Source organism: Bison bison, unplaced genomic scaffold, assembly GCF_000754665.1.
Source record: "Bison bison bison isolate TAMUID 2011002044 unplaced genomic scaffold, Bison_UMD1.0 scf7180017864033, whole genome shotgun sequence".
NCBI classification, from domain to species: Eukaryota; Metazoa; Chordata; class Mammalia; order Artiodactyla; family Bovidae; genus Bison; species Bison bison.
In genome coordinates, this window is record NW_011494605.1 from 102,814 (window position 1) to 118,623 (window position 15,810).

At 47.9% G+C, this 15,810-nt stretch overlaps 1 protein-coding gene across 1 annotated transcript; it reads right to left on the bottom strand.

Moving 5' to 3' along the window:
* Positions 1-2,798: 2,798 nt before the first annotated feature.
* LOC104984605 (taurochenodeoxycholic 6 alpha-hydroxylase-like) lies at positions 2,799-15,450 on the bottom strand. Its single transcript, XM_010834421.1, has 13 exons — positions 15,197-15,450; positions 12,455-12,596; positions 11,784-11,828; positions 11,233-11,360; positions 10,163-10,287; positions 9,659-9,813; positions 9,106-9,212; positions 8,831-9,021; positions 8,600-8,733; positions 6,846-6,910; positions 6,625-6,701; positions 3,637-3,809; positions 2,799-3,279 (listed from the first exon to the last, which is right to left on the bottom strand). The coding sequence occupies exons 1-13, from the start codon at positions 15,389-15,391 to the stop codon at positions 3,272-3,274; spliced, it is 1,545 nt and encodes a 514-aa protein (XP_010832723.1). The 5' UTR covers positions 15,392-15,450; the 3' UTR covers positions 2,799-3,271.
* Between the last annotated feature and the right edge of the window lie 360 nt (positions 15,451-15,810).

The window sequence follows — 15,810 nt, forward strand, 5'->3', positions numbered from 1 at the left end:
GTCTGGTATTCCCATCTCTTTCAGAATTTTCCACAGTTTATTGTGATCCACATAGTCAAAGGCTTTAGTATAGCCAGTGAAGCAGAAGTAGATGTTTTTCTGGAATTCCCTTGCTTTCTCAATGACCCAGCTAATGTTGATAATTTGATCTCTGGTCCCTCTATGTTTTTTAAACCCAGCTTGCACATCTGGAAATTCACAATTCACATACTGCTGAGTCCTAGCTTGAAGGATTTTGAGCATACTCTTGCTAGCATGTAAAGTTAGCACAATGGTATGTGGTCTGAACATTCTTTAGCGTTGCCCTTATTGGGGATTGGAATGAAAACTGACCTTTGCCCATCTTATGGCCATTGCTGAGCTTTCCAAATTTGCTGAAATATTGAGTGCAGTCCTTTAAGAGCATCATATTTGAGGATTTTAAATAAAGATACATAAAACATCATCACTGAATGTTACTAACCATATTTTTATAAAAAGGAAGATTCTGATGACCATATATTCAATATCTTAGAACTTTTCAGGCAAATTTAAGAGTTTAGTAAGACCAGCTGGTTGGTCCTAGCTGTACTGGTGAAAGCACTGAAGGAAATGGATGAGGTTGGGGATTCAAATTCCCAGGCCAAACTACACACAACTGACTGGAAGGCTTCAATATCTGACCTGAAAGAAACCTTTGTTTCCTGTAGCCACAGGGCCTCAGCCAGGGCTGAGATTTGTGAAAACAAAATCCAGAGTCTCATCCTGTCAGTGTCTGAATTACATGCAAATTGATTTCCCAATCTTCCGCCAAAGTGTGCGCGTTTGTTGGGAAGTAATGGGAACCTGACATTGGAATGGGGACATATGGGAAGATCCCAGGGAAGCTCAAAACATTAAAACCCTAAATTTAGCTACTTCTTTACCAACTGATGAATATATGTGTTCTAAGTTATGCATTCCAGAACCAGAAAAATAACTTTAGGAGGGATGGGTATACAGCACCTCTAGGTGGCAATAACTGGGATGTCTGAGGTAAGGTTCTCCAGGAAAGGGTAAATGCTCTAAATTAAAGGCCAATGTATGGTGCTTTTTCTTTGTTTTTTTTTTTTTTTTTACTTTATTGACTTTTAGTTGATTTGCAATACTGTGTTAGTTCAGGTGTACAGCAAAGAGATTCAGATGTATGCACTATATGCATACATTCTCTTTTTCAGATTCTCCTCCATTATAGGTTATCAAAATATGTTGAATAAGATTCCCAGTCCTAAACAGTAAAATCTTGATATTTATCTACTTTATATACAGTAGTGTTTATCGAATAATCCCATACTCCTAATTTATTCCTTTCTCCCTTTTTCCTTGGTAAGCTAATGCATGTTTCTATGTCTGTGAGTCAGTTTCTGTTTTGTAAACAAGTTCACTCATTTTATTTTATAATTTTTCTACACTACCTCTATTCCTGTTACTTATTTAAGTGGAGGCTAATTACTATACAATGTTGTGGTGGTTTTTGCCATATGTCGACCCAGCCACAGGTGTACATGCGTCCCCTTTTCCTGAACCCCCCCACCCCATCTCTCTGGGTTATCCCAGAGCACCAGCTTTGAGTGCCCTGCTTCATATATTGAACTTGCACTGGTCATCTGTTTTACATATGGTAATATACATGTTTCAGTGCTATTCTCTCATATCACCCCATTCTTGCTTCTACCACATAGTCCAAAAGTCTGTTCTTTACATCTGTGTCTCTTTTGCTGTCTTCCATATAGGGTCATCATTACCGTCTTTCTAAATTCTAAATATATGCATTAATGTACCGTACTGGTCTTTCTGACTTACTTCACTCTGTATAATAGGCTCCAGTTTCGTCCACCTCATTAGAATGGACTCAAAGGCGTTCTTTTTTACAGCTGAGTAATACTGCATTGTGTATATGTACCACAAATTCCTCATCCATTCGTCTGCCAGTGGACATCTAGGTTGCTCCATATCCTGGCTATGGTAAACTGTGCTGCAATGAACATTGGGCTACACATGTCTCTTTCAATTCTGGTTTCCTCAGTGTGTATACCCTGAAGTGGGATGGCTGGGTCATATGGCAGTTCTATTTCCAGCTTTTTAAGGAATCTCCACACTGTTCTCCACAGTGGCTATACTAGTTTGCATTCCCAACTGAGGCATTGTCATTTCTGTCTTACCCTCTGGAGAAGCTCAGTATTTACAAGTGTCCTGAGGGGCCTGGCTTCTCCCTGCTTGGCACCCAAGACTTGTGCCCAGCTGGTTCCTCCCAGGCCTCCTGCACACACACGGACCCACCCCTTGTGGCATCTGAGGAGCCTGCAGGTCCTATCCATGGGGAAGGGCTGCCAGGGGGCTAGTGACACAGCCAGGCTGGGCTCTTCTCAAATCTCTTCTGGGGTGAAGGAGACCCATGTGCCTGACCAAGTCTGCAAGTCTTCTCTGCTCAGCACAGGGTGGGCGCTGGCTGGGCCCCTCTATAGATGTGGTGAGAAAGCTACCACAGAAGAAGAGGCAGGCTCCTTCTCTGACAGGTGTTGGTGTGAGCTTTTTCCCTCTGAGCCTTAGGTGACAAGGCCTTTCTTCTGACTCAGCTGTCATGGGAGCCTCAGGCGCCAGGCAGGGTGTGGGGCTTGAGTGACTCCAGAGTGTGAAGCTGCAGTGGGGCTGGACATGCTGTCCTTGCTAGGGTCTCGGCCCCATAGAGCAGGTGTTATTCCCCTCCTCCTCCCCGCTGTTATTCCCTCCCCTTCTCTCTCTTCAGCTTCATCCAACTCCGTTCAGACAAGACACACACATTCCATATGATATTGTGCACTTTATCCAGGGACGGGGAAAGAGGAAACCATGTGAGTGAAATGGAGGTAGACCCATCTCACACAGGAGAGAGCAGTGGCCCAGGGCGAAGGAGTCACACAGGATTTAACAGGTCCAGTGATGGCTCCCCAGGTGTTTTTGTTCTAGTTCCCAGAAACCCAAAATAAGCCTGTTTGATCTGAGTTGCCCAGGTAAGCACAAAGTCTTGATGAAAGAGAAGGTTATATGAAGACAGAAGCAGAGGGACATTTGAAAATGCTGCTGGATTTGAATGTGGAGGAGGGCCCAGGAGCCAAGGAATGCAAGGATTGCAGCTCTAGATGCAAAAATGGCAAAAAGCAGGATCCTGTACCAGGTCCCTGGATGAGGGGCGTGTCAACATCTTGGTTATGTCCAGGGAAACCCTTTTCTGACTTCTCACTCCAGAGCCATCAGAGGATAACTGTGTGTTTTTCTAAGTCCCTAAGGCAGAGACAATTCATTTTACCATCAAAACAGAAGTGAATACAGGGACAGACAGGCAGGCAGAAGGGGAGAAACACAGGTGAGAACAGACAGACTGGAGGGTGTTGGGTGATGAGGATTCCGGTGGACAGTGAGAGATACAGGGGGTCAGAGACAGATGGAGAGACAAGCAGATAGGGAGCCTGGAGAAAGGTGAGAGAAGGGCAGCAAGTCAGCTGAGCAGGAGGCAGGAGATGAGGCAAGCTGGCAGGGGGGCAGACAGAAGCAGGAAGTGGGCAAAGGGGCAAGGACAGGGAGAGTGACAGCAAGACAGGATGGCGGGCAGGGGCCCTCAGGGCTTGTCCTTGTCCCCACCTGGATCAGAGAGCTTCCTGAGCTGCAAGTAGATCCCATTTTTGGATCTCAGCACAATGACTGGCATGGGCACAGGGACCCCGGAGGAATCTGGTGACAGCTCAAAGCGAAGCAAGGTCAGGGCCACGGCCACCTTCAACTCATTCATGGCAAACTGCTTCCCGATGCAGTTCCTACGTTCGGAGATAAAAAGGAAGTAAGCAGAGGCTTCTAACCCCTGCTGAGCACAGGGAATCAGGGCTCTCCTAGAGGTGGCCCAGCCCTAATCCCTTCCTTACTCAACACACTGAACTTGCCAGCAAAGCTCTCCCCCTGACAGATGACAAAGCCCACCTCTCTAAGGACTAGCTCCTAACTCATACTCCTGCTCTCAGCAGGAAAACCTGGGGAGCATCAGTGCTCTAAACCACAGAGTCAAGTCAAGTGGATCAAGACTGTGAACTAGTACTTTATTCACTCGTCCACTGGCAATTCCCGGTTTCAGGTCAGCCCAGGGCACTGTAGGGGCAGGGCAGACAGCCTCTCAGAACCTTACCACCTACGGTGGACAGACAGGCTGCCCAGTCCCCAGAGATGACAAGACAGGGCTGTGCAAGGAATCAGAATGGCAACAGGGAGGCTTCCTGGAGAGGACAAGGGTTAATGACCCTGAACCTACTGGACCCATTCCTTCCCAGTTAATGGTCTTGCTTCCTGTCCCCCTCAGTCCCTCAGTCAATCTACCTTTGGAATGTTCCATTCTAATCCAGAAATGACCCTCCTTACCATCACTTCGTCTCCTCATCAGGCCTTTTCAGCCTCCATTCCTCCCCTTCCTCTAAAGCCCCAGTAGCTCCAGGCCTGCTATCTTCCGCATCACAGGGAGCACACGTCCCAGTACCTCAGTGGCATCACAGCCCTCTCTGGATTCTTCCTCACTCATCTTGAATCTGTCCCTCTCGTCTTCCTGACTCAGCGACGGTTGAGGTCCCCTCCCCTTGCCTCTGCCATCCTCATGCTCAAGGCTCCATCCAGTGACCACCACCCTCACCCCCTCTGCTGGCTGCACCTCTTCCCACTCTGGACCCTCAAGGCACCATGGGTGTAACTCAAGGACACAGCACATCCAGTGCCCAGCAGAGCGCCGGATCCTGGATCCTCCACAGTCTGCCCAAGGAATGAATGAGTGAAAGAGTGGATGTGTGAATGATGTCTGTCTTGAGGAGACATGTTGTTGACAGTGAGCCCTGGGGGAGGACAGTGTTATCATCCCTGTGTTCCCATCTCCTAGCACAGGTCTTTGCACATGGAGACACGCTTAATACATACTTTCATATTTAAACAATATTAATTGAATTGAAAACAACTCAAGTGGAATCAGAATATAAGAAATATTCAGTCTGATCTAGGAATCAAGCTGCCAAGTCCCTTGTGCCCTCTAGTAGCAGCTGAATGACCTGCAGCCATGTCTACAAGGAAGGACGGGACCCTTGTGTAAATCAAATCCTAGAATCAATAAGACAGTTTACTTGAACACTGTTCTGTAAAGGTTGATTCATCAACTGAAAGTTTCCTAGATCTGTACAGTCAGAAAAAAGTTGCTTCTACTAAGTTACAAAGTCACTGTAGTTACTATTTCAGGGGAGGTTCTGTGCCCTTTAAGATTTTCACAGCAACCATTTAGGAGTGTATCAGTCAGGCTAACAGCTATTTCAAGGGTGCTTTATGTTTTACATGCAATAGATTTTTCAAATGCATGTGTCAAACACAAAATACTCTCCCCCATGTAGGGAAAGAGCAAATTAGCCAAGATGGCATTGTCAGGCGCTCTCTCCCTGCGGTCTCTCACTGTCGCCTCAGGGTTTGTAACTAATGATTATGGAACAGCTAGACCACGTATAGCACTGCGTATGTGTGTCACATGGTACTCGCTTGGACTCTGGCTACTTTTGTTATATAAGGTCCACCTGCAAAAGGTCAGGGAGCGGTGTGTGGTACGCCTTTATGAGTTTGACTATGAAAGCCCTGGTTACTGCTGCATTGGGGCTACGTTGGAACGACATCATGGTTATATTATATGAGGTTATGTTCTAGCTATGTTACGGTTTTTACAGCTGCTGCTACGGCGGCTGCATCAGGCCAGACTGAGCTGTGTTATGGTGGCCATAACACAGCCAGGAGAGAATAAACGTGTCTGCAGTTCCTACGGCTCCTCCAGTCCTCCTCCAGCCTCTATCCTGGGTTCAGCAAACAGTGTGAACAGTATGAACAGTGAGAAACTGGCATCATGAGCAGGATCAGCAATAGACTTCCCAAAGCAGGCTTTATTGTCCTCCACTTTAAAGTTTTTCTTACTAACATTACTCTGTATAATCTGGGACTATGGTATCTAAATTCTGCTTTTTAATAAAGAATTTTGGCAACAGAAAATATATGCCATGGTTATGTTAATACACAGTCAAATCTATGTCGGATATACTGCAGGAATTGAGAACACACTCATTGACTGTGAAACTTTCTTCAAACTACAACTGTAACTGATCACATACATGACTTGAAGCCTCAGGACATGGAATTCCCAATTCAGACAAACACGCTGAATACAGTGAGAGTGGACAGGTGAATTAAGCAGAAAGACAGTGGGCTGACTAGGAAGGTGGGAACAGAGAAAATCATCTTTTAAGGTGACTGAAATTGTGCTAACCAAATGTGTAGTTTAAACTTCATGAAGACCTGTAATGCTCAAATGTCATACTCCTAAAGTGAGGAAAACACTGGATACTTTGGATTGGCCACTGACATGGAAATGAGGTCAATCCTTGTGGACAGTAGGAGGTCAGTGTCAGAGTGGAGGGCCCTGAAGACCTTCTTGTACATGGAGACCCACGCCTCCTTCTCAGCACATCAACAGACAAGGACAGAACTGCATGCTCCTCATATGAAGGTAGACAGTCACACACATCGGGTAGCAACCAGTGACACTTGCCTCCCCCAGTACAGAGGCCTCACCTGGATCCTCCTGAGAAGGGCAGGAAGGCATGGCTGTGTCGAGTAGAACCTGGCGCAAACCGAGTTGGGTCAAACACCTGCAGAGAGAGCACCAGGGCCAGGACATTTGGGGTCAAACCCCTCACATGAATGCACTGGGGGATAAGAATCCCAGAGAGGGAGCAGGGGAAGGGTTTGGTGTCGAGAGAGCATCCCATCTCCTCCTCCCACGTCCATCGTACCTCTGGGTTCGGCCACACCTTCGGGTTGTGATGAAGCCCATAAATGGAGAGGGAGACTAAGATTCCTGTGGGGCAGAGGAGAGAGAGAAGCCTGATGGTCCCATAGTGCAGGGGATGAGCGGCTTCACAAAAGTCCTGGGAGCCATCATGGGAGCACCCCCGGTCACTCTGAAAGAAATGATGCTCTTGCAAGACAGGTGGGCGGGGCATGACAAAGCACATGATCACAGAGTAGGGGTAGGTGACCACAGCCCAGGATTGAGAATTAAAAGAATTGCAAGGTCACACTTAGGAGCAGCTCAGGTGACAACTCACATTTATCAAGTGCCATCATGAAGCTGGGGAATGTGCAAGAATCATTTAATCCTCACACAAGCACTCTTTTGTCCCCACAAGCCCATGAAGCACCTGAGCCTCAGAGAGGTTAAGGGTTGGGTCTATGATCCCACAGTTAGGAGGGAACAGGGCTGGGATTCAGACCCACTGGGTGCTGAGTCAGTGGGTGGCCTCCAGCCATGGCAGGGCTCAGACCTCATCATCACCTGCTCTCTGCCACCCAGCAGAGGGCACCTCAGAGACTAGAGCCTCTGACCCATGACGGTGGAGTCTTTTGAGCTCCCTCTCTTATTTACACCCCATATGGAAGCACCATGCCTCCCTCTGCTTCTGCCGTCATGATTCAAGAATCAGAATTTTAGGCTGTATTATAAGACTGCACAGAAGGGTCAACATTTATTTGTTGAGCTTTGTTGCATTCAAGTTTTGTGTCAAACATTTTTTCTTTCAGTAGAAGTTAATTACTTTTCAACAGTGTGTTAGTTTCTGCCATACTACAGTGCAAATAAGGCAGTTATGTATCTATATATATGGAGAAGGAAATGGCAACTCACTTCAGTATTCTTGCCTGAGAAATCTCATGGACAGTGGATTCTGCTAGGCTACACTCTATGGGGTCACAAAAAAGCCAGACATGACTTAGCAACTAAACAACAGCTATATCCCCTCCATCTTGCACCTCTCTCCCCTTCGCATTCCACCCCTCTAGGTCATTTCAGATAATCAGGCTGGGCTTCCTTTTATATAGCAGCTTTCCACTAGATACATACTAGTATTTTACACATGATAATCTATCTGTGTCGATGTTACTTTCTCAATTTGTCCTACCCTCTCCTTCCCCTCCTGCGTCCAAAAGTCCATTACTTATGTCTGCATCTACATTCCTGCTCTGCAAATACATTCATCAGCATTATTTTCCTAGATTCTATATATACGTGTGTGTGTTAATATACCATATTTGTTTTTCTCTTTCTGAGTGCTTCCCTCTGTATAACAGGCTGTAGATTCTTCCACCTCACTGCAACTGACTCATATTTGTTCCATTTTATACTGAGTAATATTCCATTGTGTATACGGACCACAGCTTCATATCCATTCATCTATCAGTGGACACCTTAGTTGCTTCCACGACCTGGCTATTGTAAACGATGCTGCAATGAACACTGTGGCACATGTGCTTTTTGGATTCTGGTTTTCCCAAGGTATATTCCTAGTAGTAGGATTGTTGAGTATATGGTAGTATTAATCCTAGGATTTATGGAAAAGCATTTTTTTAACTCATTCAAACTACAGAATAAATATTATCTTCAGGCAGACAAGAGCCAGAGCATCCTGGAACTGGAAATGCACAGGTGGATTACTGGTCTAGCATGTGGTCCTACAGAGTGCTTAGCTGAGTGGTGAGGTGAAGTTCATACCTGCAGGTAAGGAGCGTCCATCAGGGAAGGTGATGGGCTTGCTCAGCTCTCTGCTGATGACTGGTACTGGTGGATAAAGTCTCATGGCCTCCTTGATGCACATGGTCGTGTAGGGCATCTGGTCCAGATGGTCCCTGAAAGGAAGCCCATCTGAGGGCAGGCAGGACTGGACAAACACGGATTCTCTCTAGTTCAGGTAGGACAGGGCTCTTCCATCTCCAGGACGCTCACCAGGTGATGGAAGCACCGTCGGCGAGGAGGCTCTGGATCTCTTCCCGACACCTCTGCTGATGTTCTGGGTGGGAGGCTAGAGCATAGAGGATCCAGGAGATGCCACTGGCTGTGGTGTCGTGACCCTCAAACATGAACGTGTCCACCTCAGCACGGAGGTCCTCGTCAGACAAGCTGCTCCCATTCTCCATCTGTGGAGGCAGGACCAGAGTGCAGGGTCTGCCCTTCCTGTGTGCTTCCGCCCAAAGGCTCAGGCCTCTCCTGCCCACACTCACTCTGGCAAAGAGGAGGATGTCCAGGAAGTCCAAGTGCCTCCTGCTCCTCACCTTCTCCAGCTCTCCCTCCTTCTGCAGACGAGCCTTCCTCTCCTTGATCACTGCATCTGTCCCAGAGCAGTGATTTCCAGCCAGAACTGAGCACTCTGGGCAGTTCAGATTCTGCACCCACCATAACCCCATTTGCCCCTCAGGCCCAGTTTGGTGCCAGGTGGATGAGGGTGAGGGTGAGTGTGGGACTGGGTGAGCATGTCAGGAATTAGAGTTCCAACACATTCTACTCTAGACGGGAATCCCAACACTAGCACAGCCCTTGGGCCTCTGGCTGAATGCTGCTTGGATAGGGTCTCACTCAGTCATCACCAACATGGGGACTCCTGTAACTCCCTGTTCAACACCTGACTCCCTGACCTCTGGGTTCCCAGTCCCTGCAGCAGGTGCATGTGTGCCAGCTCCTGAAGAGGAAGCAGAAGTCTGGGATCTGCCTAAGGGGTCAAGGCCAGGCCATGTGAGCCTGATGAAGGTGGGGGAGCAGCCCAGGAAGGAGGGGAACCTGTGTGTTGATGGGTGAGCTGGCAGGCCCGGTGGTTCCAGTGGCCTTCAGGGGTCAGCCTGTAGATGAGGTCGTTCTGGTGGAAAGCATTCCGCAGTCGGGAAATAATCAGATGACTGACGTCCTTGATGGCCTGGATGTAGGACTGGGAGTTCCTGAAGGGAGAGGATGCAGAAGAGGCTGGAGGCGAGGGAGGCGCTGACCTGGAGAGGGTCAGATTCCTCAGGTAACACCGAGGCATTGTGATTTCTGCCTCATTTCCCTGGAGCCCTCCCCCTGGAGTCCTTTACAGGTGTCCTGAGAGGCCAGGCTTCTCCCTGAGCAGGAGTCAGGGACCTCTGACTGAGTCAAGGGTGGTCTGCGTGGAATTTGACCGTGGTGCATGTCTCTCTGTAGAATGTTACTTCTTGTGTTGATAAACATCCACACTGCCCTTACTGCCTCTCAGGTAAGTCCTTCCCATTCGGGAAAACAGGACCCTGCCCTTGAAGAGCTGTCACTGACCTGTCCGTCTGGACGCTGCCCTGTTGGCTGAAGGCACACTTCATGATGGTGTCCAGGGTCATCAAGGAGACATGTCCAAAGATCTCCAGATGTGAGTCCTGGCTGACGAGCTCCTCCCACTTGTCCTGTGGAGGGAGGAGGCACTGGCCCTGCTCTGCTCCCCTAGAAGACCTGTGCTGCCAGGTCCAGGCTTTCTCTCTGTCTCTACATCTTCAGATGAGATTTCTCCATTTTCTAAGTAGACATGTTTTAGCAACTTAGGCCTGTAACACCCGTGTGTAATGTGATGCCTATTTTTTCTGAATCTTTCTTATATATGCAGTTATATTCTCCTCTAATATCCTAAGTAATTCTGAATATTTGGAATAATTTATGAAAATAACCACTTTTGGCAGAGCAGAAAGCATAGTTTCTCAGGCAACAAAGGGAGAACTTCTGTGTCCTGATGTCAGATCTGGACAGGTGATTTCCAACACAAGGAAGCAAATACTTCAAGGCAAGGAAAAGCTAAAATGGCTCTAATGGGGCATGAGCTACTCAATTGCTTTCATTCATCTAATGTTAGCTAAGCACAGGTGCTACCTGGTCTGGATCAGAGGTGATGTTTGTGAAGACCCAGCTCTGTGAGTGTAGACCCGGACTCATTTCCTCTTATGGATGGCTCAGTGACATGCAAAAGCCATGGAACCCAGGCCAGATCCCACTTGTGTGACATCCTGGGATATCCACTCTGCCTCTGCAACTGTCATTGTCCAGGCCAGCCAGGGCCAATTTGAGCTGACCTCCTTGATCTACTCCCCTGTGTTCAAACATGGAGATGGGAGAAGAGTGGACCCTGAATACACCGTGGCCCTAATTCTCTTGGTGAGGAGAAAAGTATGGATCCAGGTTGGTGCCTAGATGTTCCTCTGTCCCACCTAGCTTTAATGAGTGCTGTCTCCTACTAAGTCATGAGTGCATCATTCTGGGTGGCTCTATTCAGTAGGTGTCTGAGGGACGTAAGTGTCTGATAGTGGACTTTGTCAGCTGTCCTGGATTCTAGTGCGTATGGTGACAAGCGATGGACTCACCAGCATCACTCGGACAGAGTCGGCCATGATTCCCACGTAGGGCTTCAGGATGTCATAGTGGAAGGCTGGGGTCAGCATCCGCCGGTGCTGGAACCACGTCTGCCCCTCCAACAGCAGCAAACCTGTCCCTGGACCACAGATGGGTGTGTATGGGAATCGGAGAGACTAGGGCCCTCTTGGGAGGAACCAGGGGTGTCAGGAGAAGTCTCCTCATGGGCAGGGGTCAGCAAGGCCAGTACACTTCAGGGATGTGAATTTCCAGTATGTCTGTCCATAGCATGTGATTATGATGAAAAAGTGTAAGAGGGCAGGTCATAAAAGAACTTATTGAAAAGTCAGGGAACATTAGAAAAGACTGAGAATTGATGAAGAAACAGCTAGGCTTCAGGAGGGCTACAGTGCCATTACAAAGACTGGTGGAATTTTAGAAAAATGAGGGTTGATTCAGAGCTGAGGGTTCCTGACTCCTGTTCTTCTCCATTTACACAAAGAGACTGCTCTTGGTTAACCTAACGGGTGGGTGGTTGGCAGTTGTATTTAAATGCACTTACCAATCCAGGGCTTCAGGCATCTGTAGGTAACGTGAGCCTTTGGGTCTGAAAAGTAAGGAGGGAAGATGGATGGGACCAAACACGGAGACAGCCTCTAGAGCAGCTGAGGTCTAGACCTTGGCTCCCTTCCCTTCCTGGTGCTTGCCAAACGGCACTCACTCTGAAGCCACCACCCACTTGCCTCCCATCCCTGACTCTCTGTCCTGATAGTCACTGTGGTCCCAGGAAAGTAGACTCAGTGTTGCAGAGCAGAACACCCACAGGACTAAGATGGTGAATTGCCCTGAAACATAAACTCTGTTCAGTGCCATAGAATGAGACAGAATCTGTGATTTTTCTATAGTCAGTGGTGGTCTGGCCATCTCAAGACCCAGGACAGGCAACAGTGAAAGGTGCCCAACCTAGGACAGTGTGGACAAGGAATTGGCTCCAGGTCTGGGATCATCTCAATTTGTTTGTAAAAAGAAAAGAGATGTAAAAGAGAATCCAGCCCCACCAGGAGCAAGGCATTTAATAATAGTAAATAATGTAGTCCTATCTGGTTTTGGTTGGGAGGGTGTTTGGAGGAATTCAGGCCTTGGCATCTGATGTGCCTGTGTCTTCTGGAATTTCACACCCAGGGGCATGTACTCAAATGGAAGATTGTCTCCGGCTGAGGGTTTCCCTCTCACCTGATCTCCCCAGGACCATCTTCATGTAGTCAGGGTCGTAGACCAATAAAAAGGCCCTCGTGCCCCACATCCAGCGAACACAGGCCCTTGGGTATTTCTCTACCCTTTTCAGTAGGTGTGGCAGCTCACACTCCTCTTGGTACTGTCACCAAGGGAAAGACAAGTCAGTGACTTCTTTCTTTTAGTTCCAGAGCAGGAGTGGAGGTGAAGGCCTGCGAGGGTACCAGGTGGTCACTCTGCAGCCATCAGCAGAACTAAGAGTTTAGAACGATTTCTTCTGACCTGGAATCTCATCCAACCTTGCAGGCTGTCCACCATTCTCCTAAGATCGGATTCTGTCCCATGTCAAGTAGAGTTATGGGCCAACACTACAAACTGCCTACAGAATCTTACATCAAAGATAATTCCATGGCTTGTGAAACATTTGGAAATAATTTGCACACAGTCAGAAAACTACTTGAGCAATTTATGATAATGTGTATCACTTGGTAGGCTTCCCTGGCACCTCAGGTATTATGAATTTATCTACAAAGTGGGAGACCTGGGCCGATGCCTGGGTTGGGAAGATCCCCTGGAGAAAGTAAGCAAGTTTTCATATTATTTGGTTTATTTATAGAAGAGATAAATATTTTAAGAATTTAATTTATACATTAGTTTCATTTGCCATCCTGATCATATATATGTTTGATGTTATCCCAGCATACATTTAATGTATATGAGTATGAAAGAATGTTTGGAATGTGTTTGGCTAAGTGAAAAAAATTAAATATTACATTGTGTGTGATATAATTTTCCATCTTGAGTGTGTGCACAGTTGTAGGTCAGATTTGGCATGTACACATATGAGAATGGTATTGAAATAAGATTTTGATATGTGGAGTTTTGATCTCATTTTCGTTGACTAATTGTCAGAAACTTTTGTGCACTTCCCGTCTTGTGGTGGAATCTTTGTACACCCCTGAGTGTGGACCACAAAGGCCTTTCCTTTCTGAATTTGCCCTCTCTCTTCTTGCCCTGACAGGCTGGCGATTCCACAGGACCCATTGCTCTGCCCCCAGGATGCTGCTGCCAGCGCTTCCTGCACTGGGTCCACCTGCTCATCTTCCGTGTCTTTGCTCAAGTTCTTCCCTCTACCTGGTGGCCTGTTATCTTTACCACAGAGCAACTGCCTCTCCTCTACTTTGGAGACTCAGTTTGTTTTGTTACCTCTGGATTTCTGGTCAACAGTTGATCCCAGGCAAGTTCCAAATAGTCACATCATCTTTATTTCAATGGCTTCTGTGTAACTCAGATCAAACCCTCTACACTTTGGTATCTGACCTCTACCAGCATCTTCCTACCACCAAGACTCACCAGCTCTGAGGCAAATTGGCTACTCTGGGTCACGTTCCTTCACTGAGCTTGTGTTTACTGAGCAGCAACTCTGTGCCAGACACAGACTGAAGGCACTAAATTAGGCAGCGGCTCAAGATGCTTGTCTGTTTGTGGCCTGAAGGCTCGTGAAATAGACTGAGAGAGCAAGTGGCCATAAGCGGAAGGCATCATGAATGTGTGATGGACAGAAGACAAAGCCTATGAGGAAGCTTTGGGGAAGGGGGCCTTACTCAGACCTGGATGTTAGGAAGTCTTCCAGCAATTGCTTTTTCTTTGGCTCCCATTTACCAAGATGCTTTCAGGATAGAAACATGAACCAGAGGCAAGGTTTCCCAGAAGAAGCTCATCGCTATATCTTGCAGAGAGAAATAACTAGTTAGCACTGACTTGAGGGAAGGACATCCAAGGGAAAAAGAGTGTCCTCTCCACTCCTGGGAGATTCAGGATGAAAATGACTTGGGCATGGGACTTGTGAGACACTCATTGGAGGGATGAGATCATTCCGGGGAGAGGGCACATGGGAGCCAAGTCCCAGAGGCTGGAATGCACAGGCAGGGGGGAAGGACCTTGAGTGACCTGGGGTGCAGGAGATTAGGAAGGAGAGGGGAGAGAGATACTGGGCCAGCCTGCATGGGGCTTGGGCTGCTTCTAGTTCTTGTCTTTGGCTCCACTCTGCTCTAATCGTGCTGCTGAGAAAGAGAGACCTCAGCTCTCTGCAACCTGTGATTATCTCCTAAAAGTTGTTTAAGCCACAGACCCTTGGTGACCCATTTCCATGTGGTCCCTGACTTTGCTCTGAGCTTCCCCACCCCCAGGCTTTGGTGCCGGTGCTGGGTGGGCTGGTGCTGCCCCTCCCAGCCTGCAAGCTGCTCCTTTCCCTCCTGCCTGTCCCTCCACACAATGGACTGACACCGCTCTGTGCAGGCTCTGTTTTGGGCACTGAGGTTGAGGAGGATTACAGGCTCAGTTCCCAGAGCTCATAGTTCAGAAAGACGACACCAAACAGGCAGTTCTCCTCACCTGGCCCCATCATGGGAACTTCGCTCCTGTGTGTGGCCTCTGGTGTGGGTTTCTGGCACTGACCTTACCAGACTAGAAAATCCCTTAGTCTGAATGAACCAAGCCACTCTGTCTCCACACCTGACATAACCCAACCCCGCAGGTAAGCCTCTTTTCCTGTGACTTGACACCTTCTTAGATTCCTGTCTGTTGTCTCCACACACAGTGAACCCACGGGGCTGATCCATCAGACTGGACATCTGTGCTCTCAGGAAAACACAGGGCCAGCTATGAACTTGCTGAGTGTGACCATGCTCTAGATCTCTGGCCCTCCCGACCCTCCCACTCCCCCATCCAGCTCCATCCTACCTCCCGCTTGTGTCCATAGAACCAGTGGGAAGGAGGAGATGGGAAGTGATGAAGGGCTTTGAGCAGCCACTGTCTGCGCAGGTAGAGCTGTGCCGCCTTGATCAGAAGCAGAACCAGGCCGAGCAGGGAGACCACCTGCAGGAGCCCGGAGATACCGCCCAGGGCTCTGGAGGGGCTCAGTGCAGAGACACTCATGGTGCAGTGGCTTCTGGATTGTTGACTGTCCCTGACTGTGGCTGACCTCCCCTGAGCACCCAGCCTGATCTGGGAGGATGTTCCCGCCCACCTGGGGGAGGGGGAGGGTGAAGGCAGAGCTCAGACCTGGGCCTCCAGATTTGCTGTTCTTTTTTTTTGTTTTTCTTAAACCAATCTCTCTTTTGTTACAAAATGTAAGTATTATAAAGAGAAGATAATGTTTGTAACTTGATCTGGGAGTTTGAGTTTTTCTAGGATACTGGAAACTATCATATGCTTACATTTTTGAAACCTTTAGACAGTTTGAAATAAAACAGAAAAGTAAATATTTTTAAAAGCTTCCTGATGACTGAGTCCCTTCAGAGTTCTCCTGAAACTATCACACATTGATAATTGACTGTACCCCAATAAAAATTGGG

Bases quoted from the DNA above. Each gene is read 5' to 3' on its own strand.
- LOC104984605 (XM_010834421.1), bottom strand. From the start codon at position 15,391: ATGAGTGTCTCTGCACTGAGCCCCTCCAGAGCCCTGGGCGGTATCTCC. The intron at 9,213-9,658 runs GTTCCCCTCCTT...GCTCTGGGACAG, and splicing joins GCTCACCCATCAACACACAG to ATGCAGTGATCAAGGAGAGG. The intron at 6,911-8,599 runs GTATGAACTTCA...TCTGCCCCACAG, and splicing joins TGGACGCTCCTTACCTGCAG to GAATCTTAGTCTCCCTCTCC.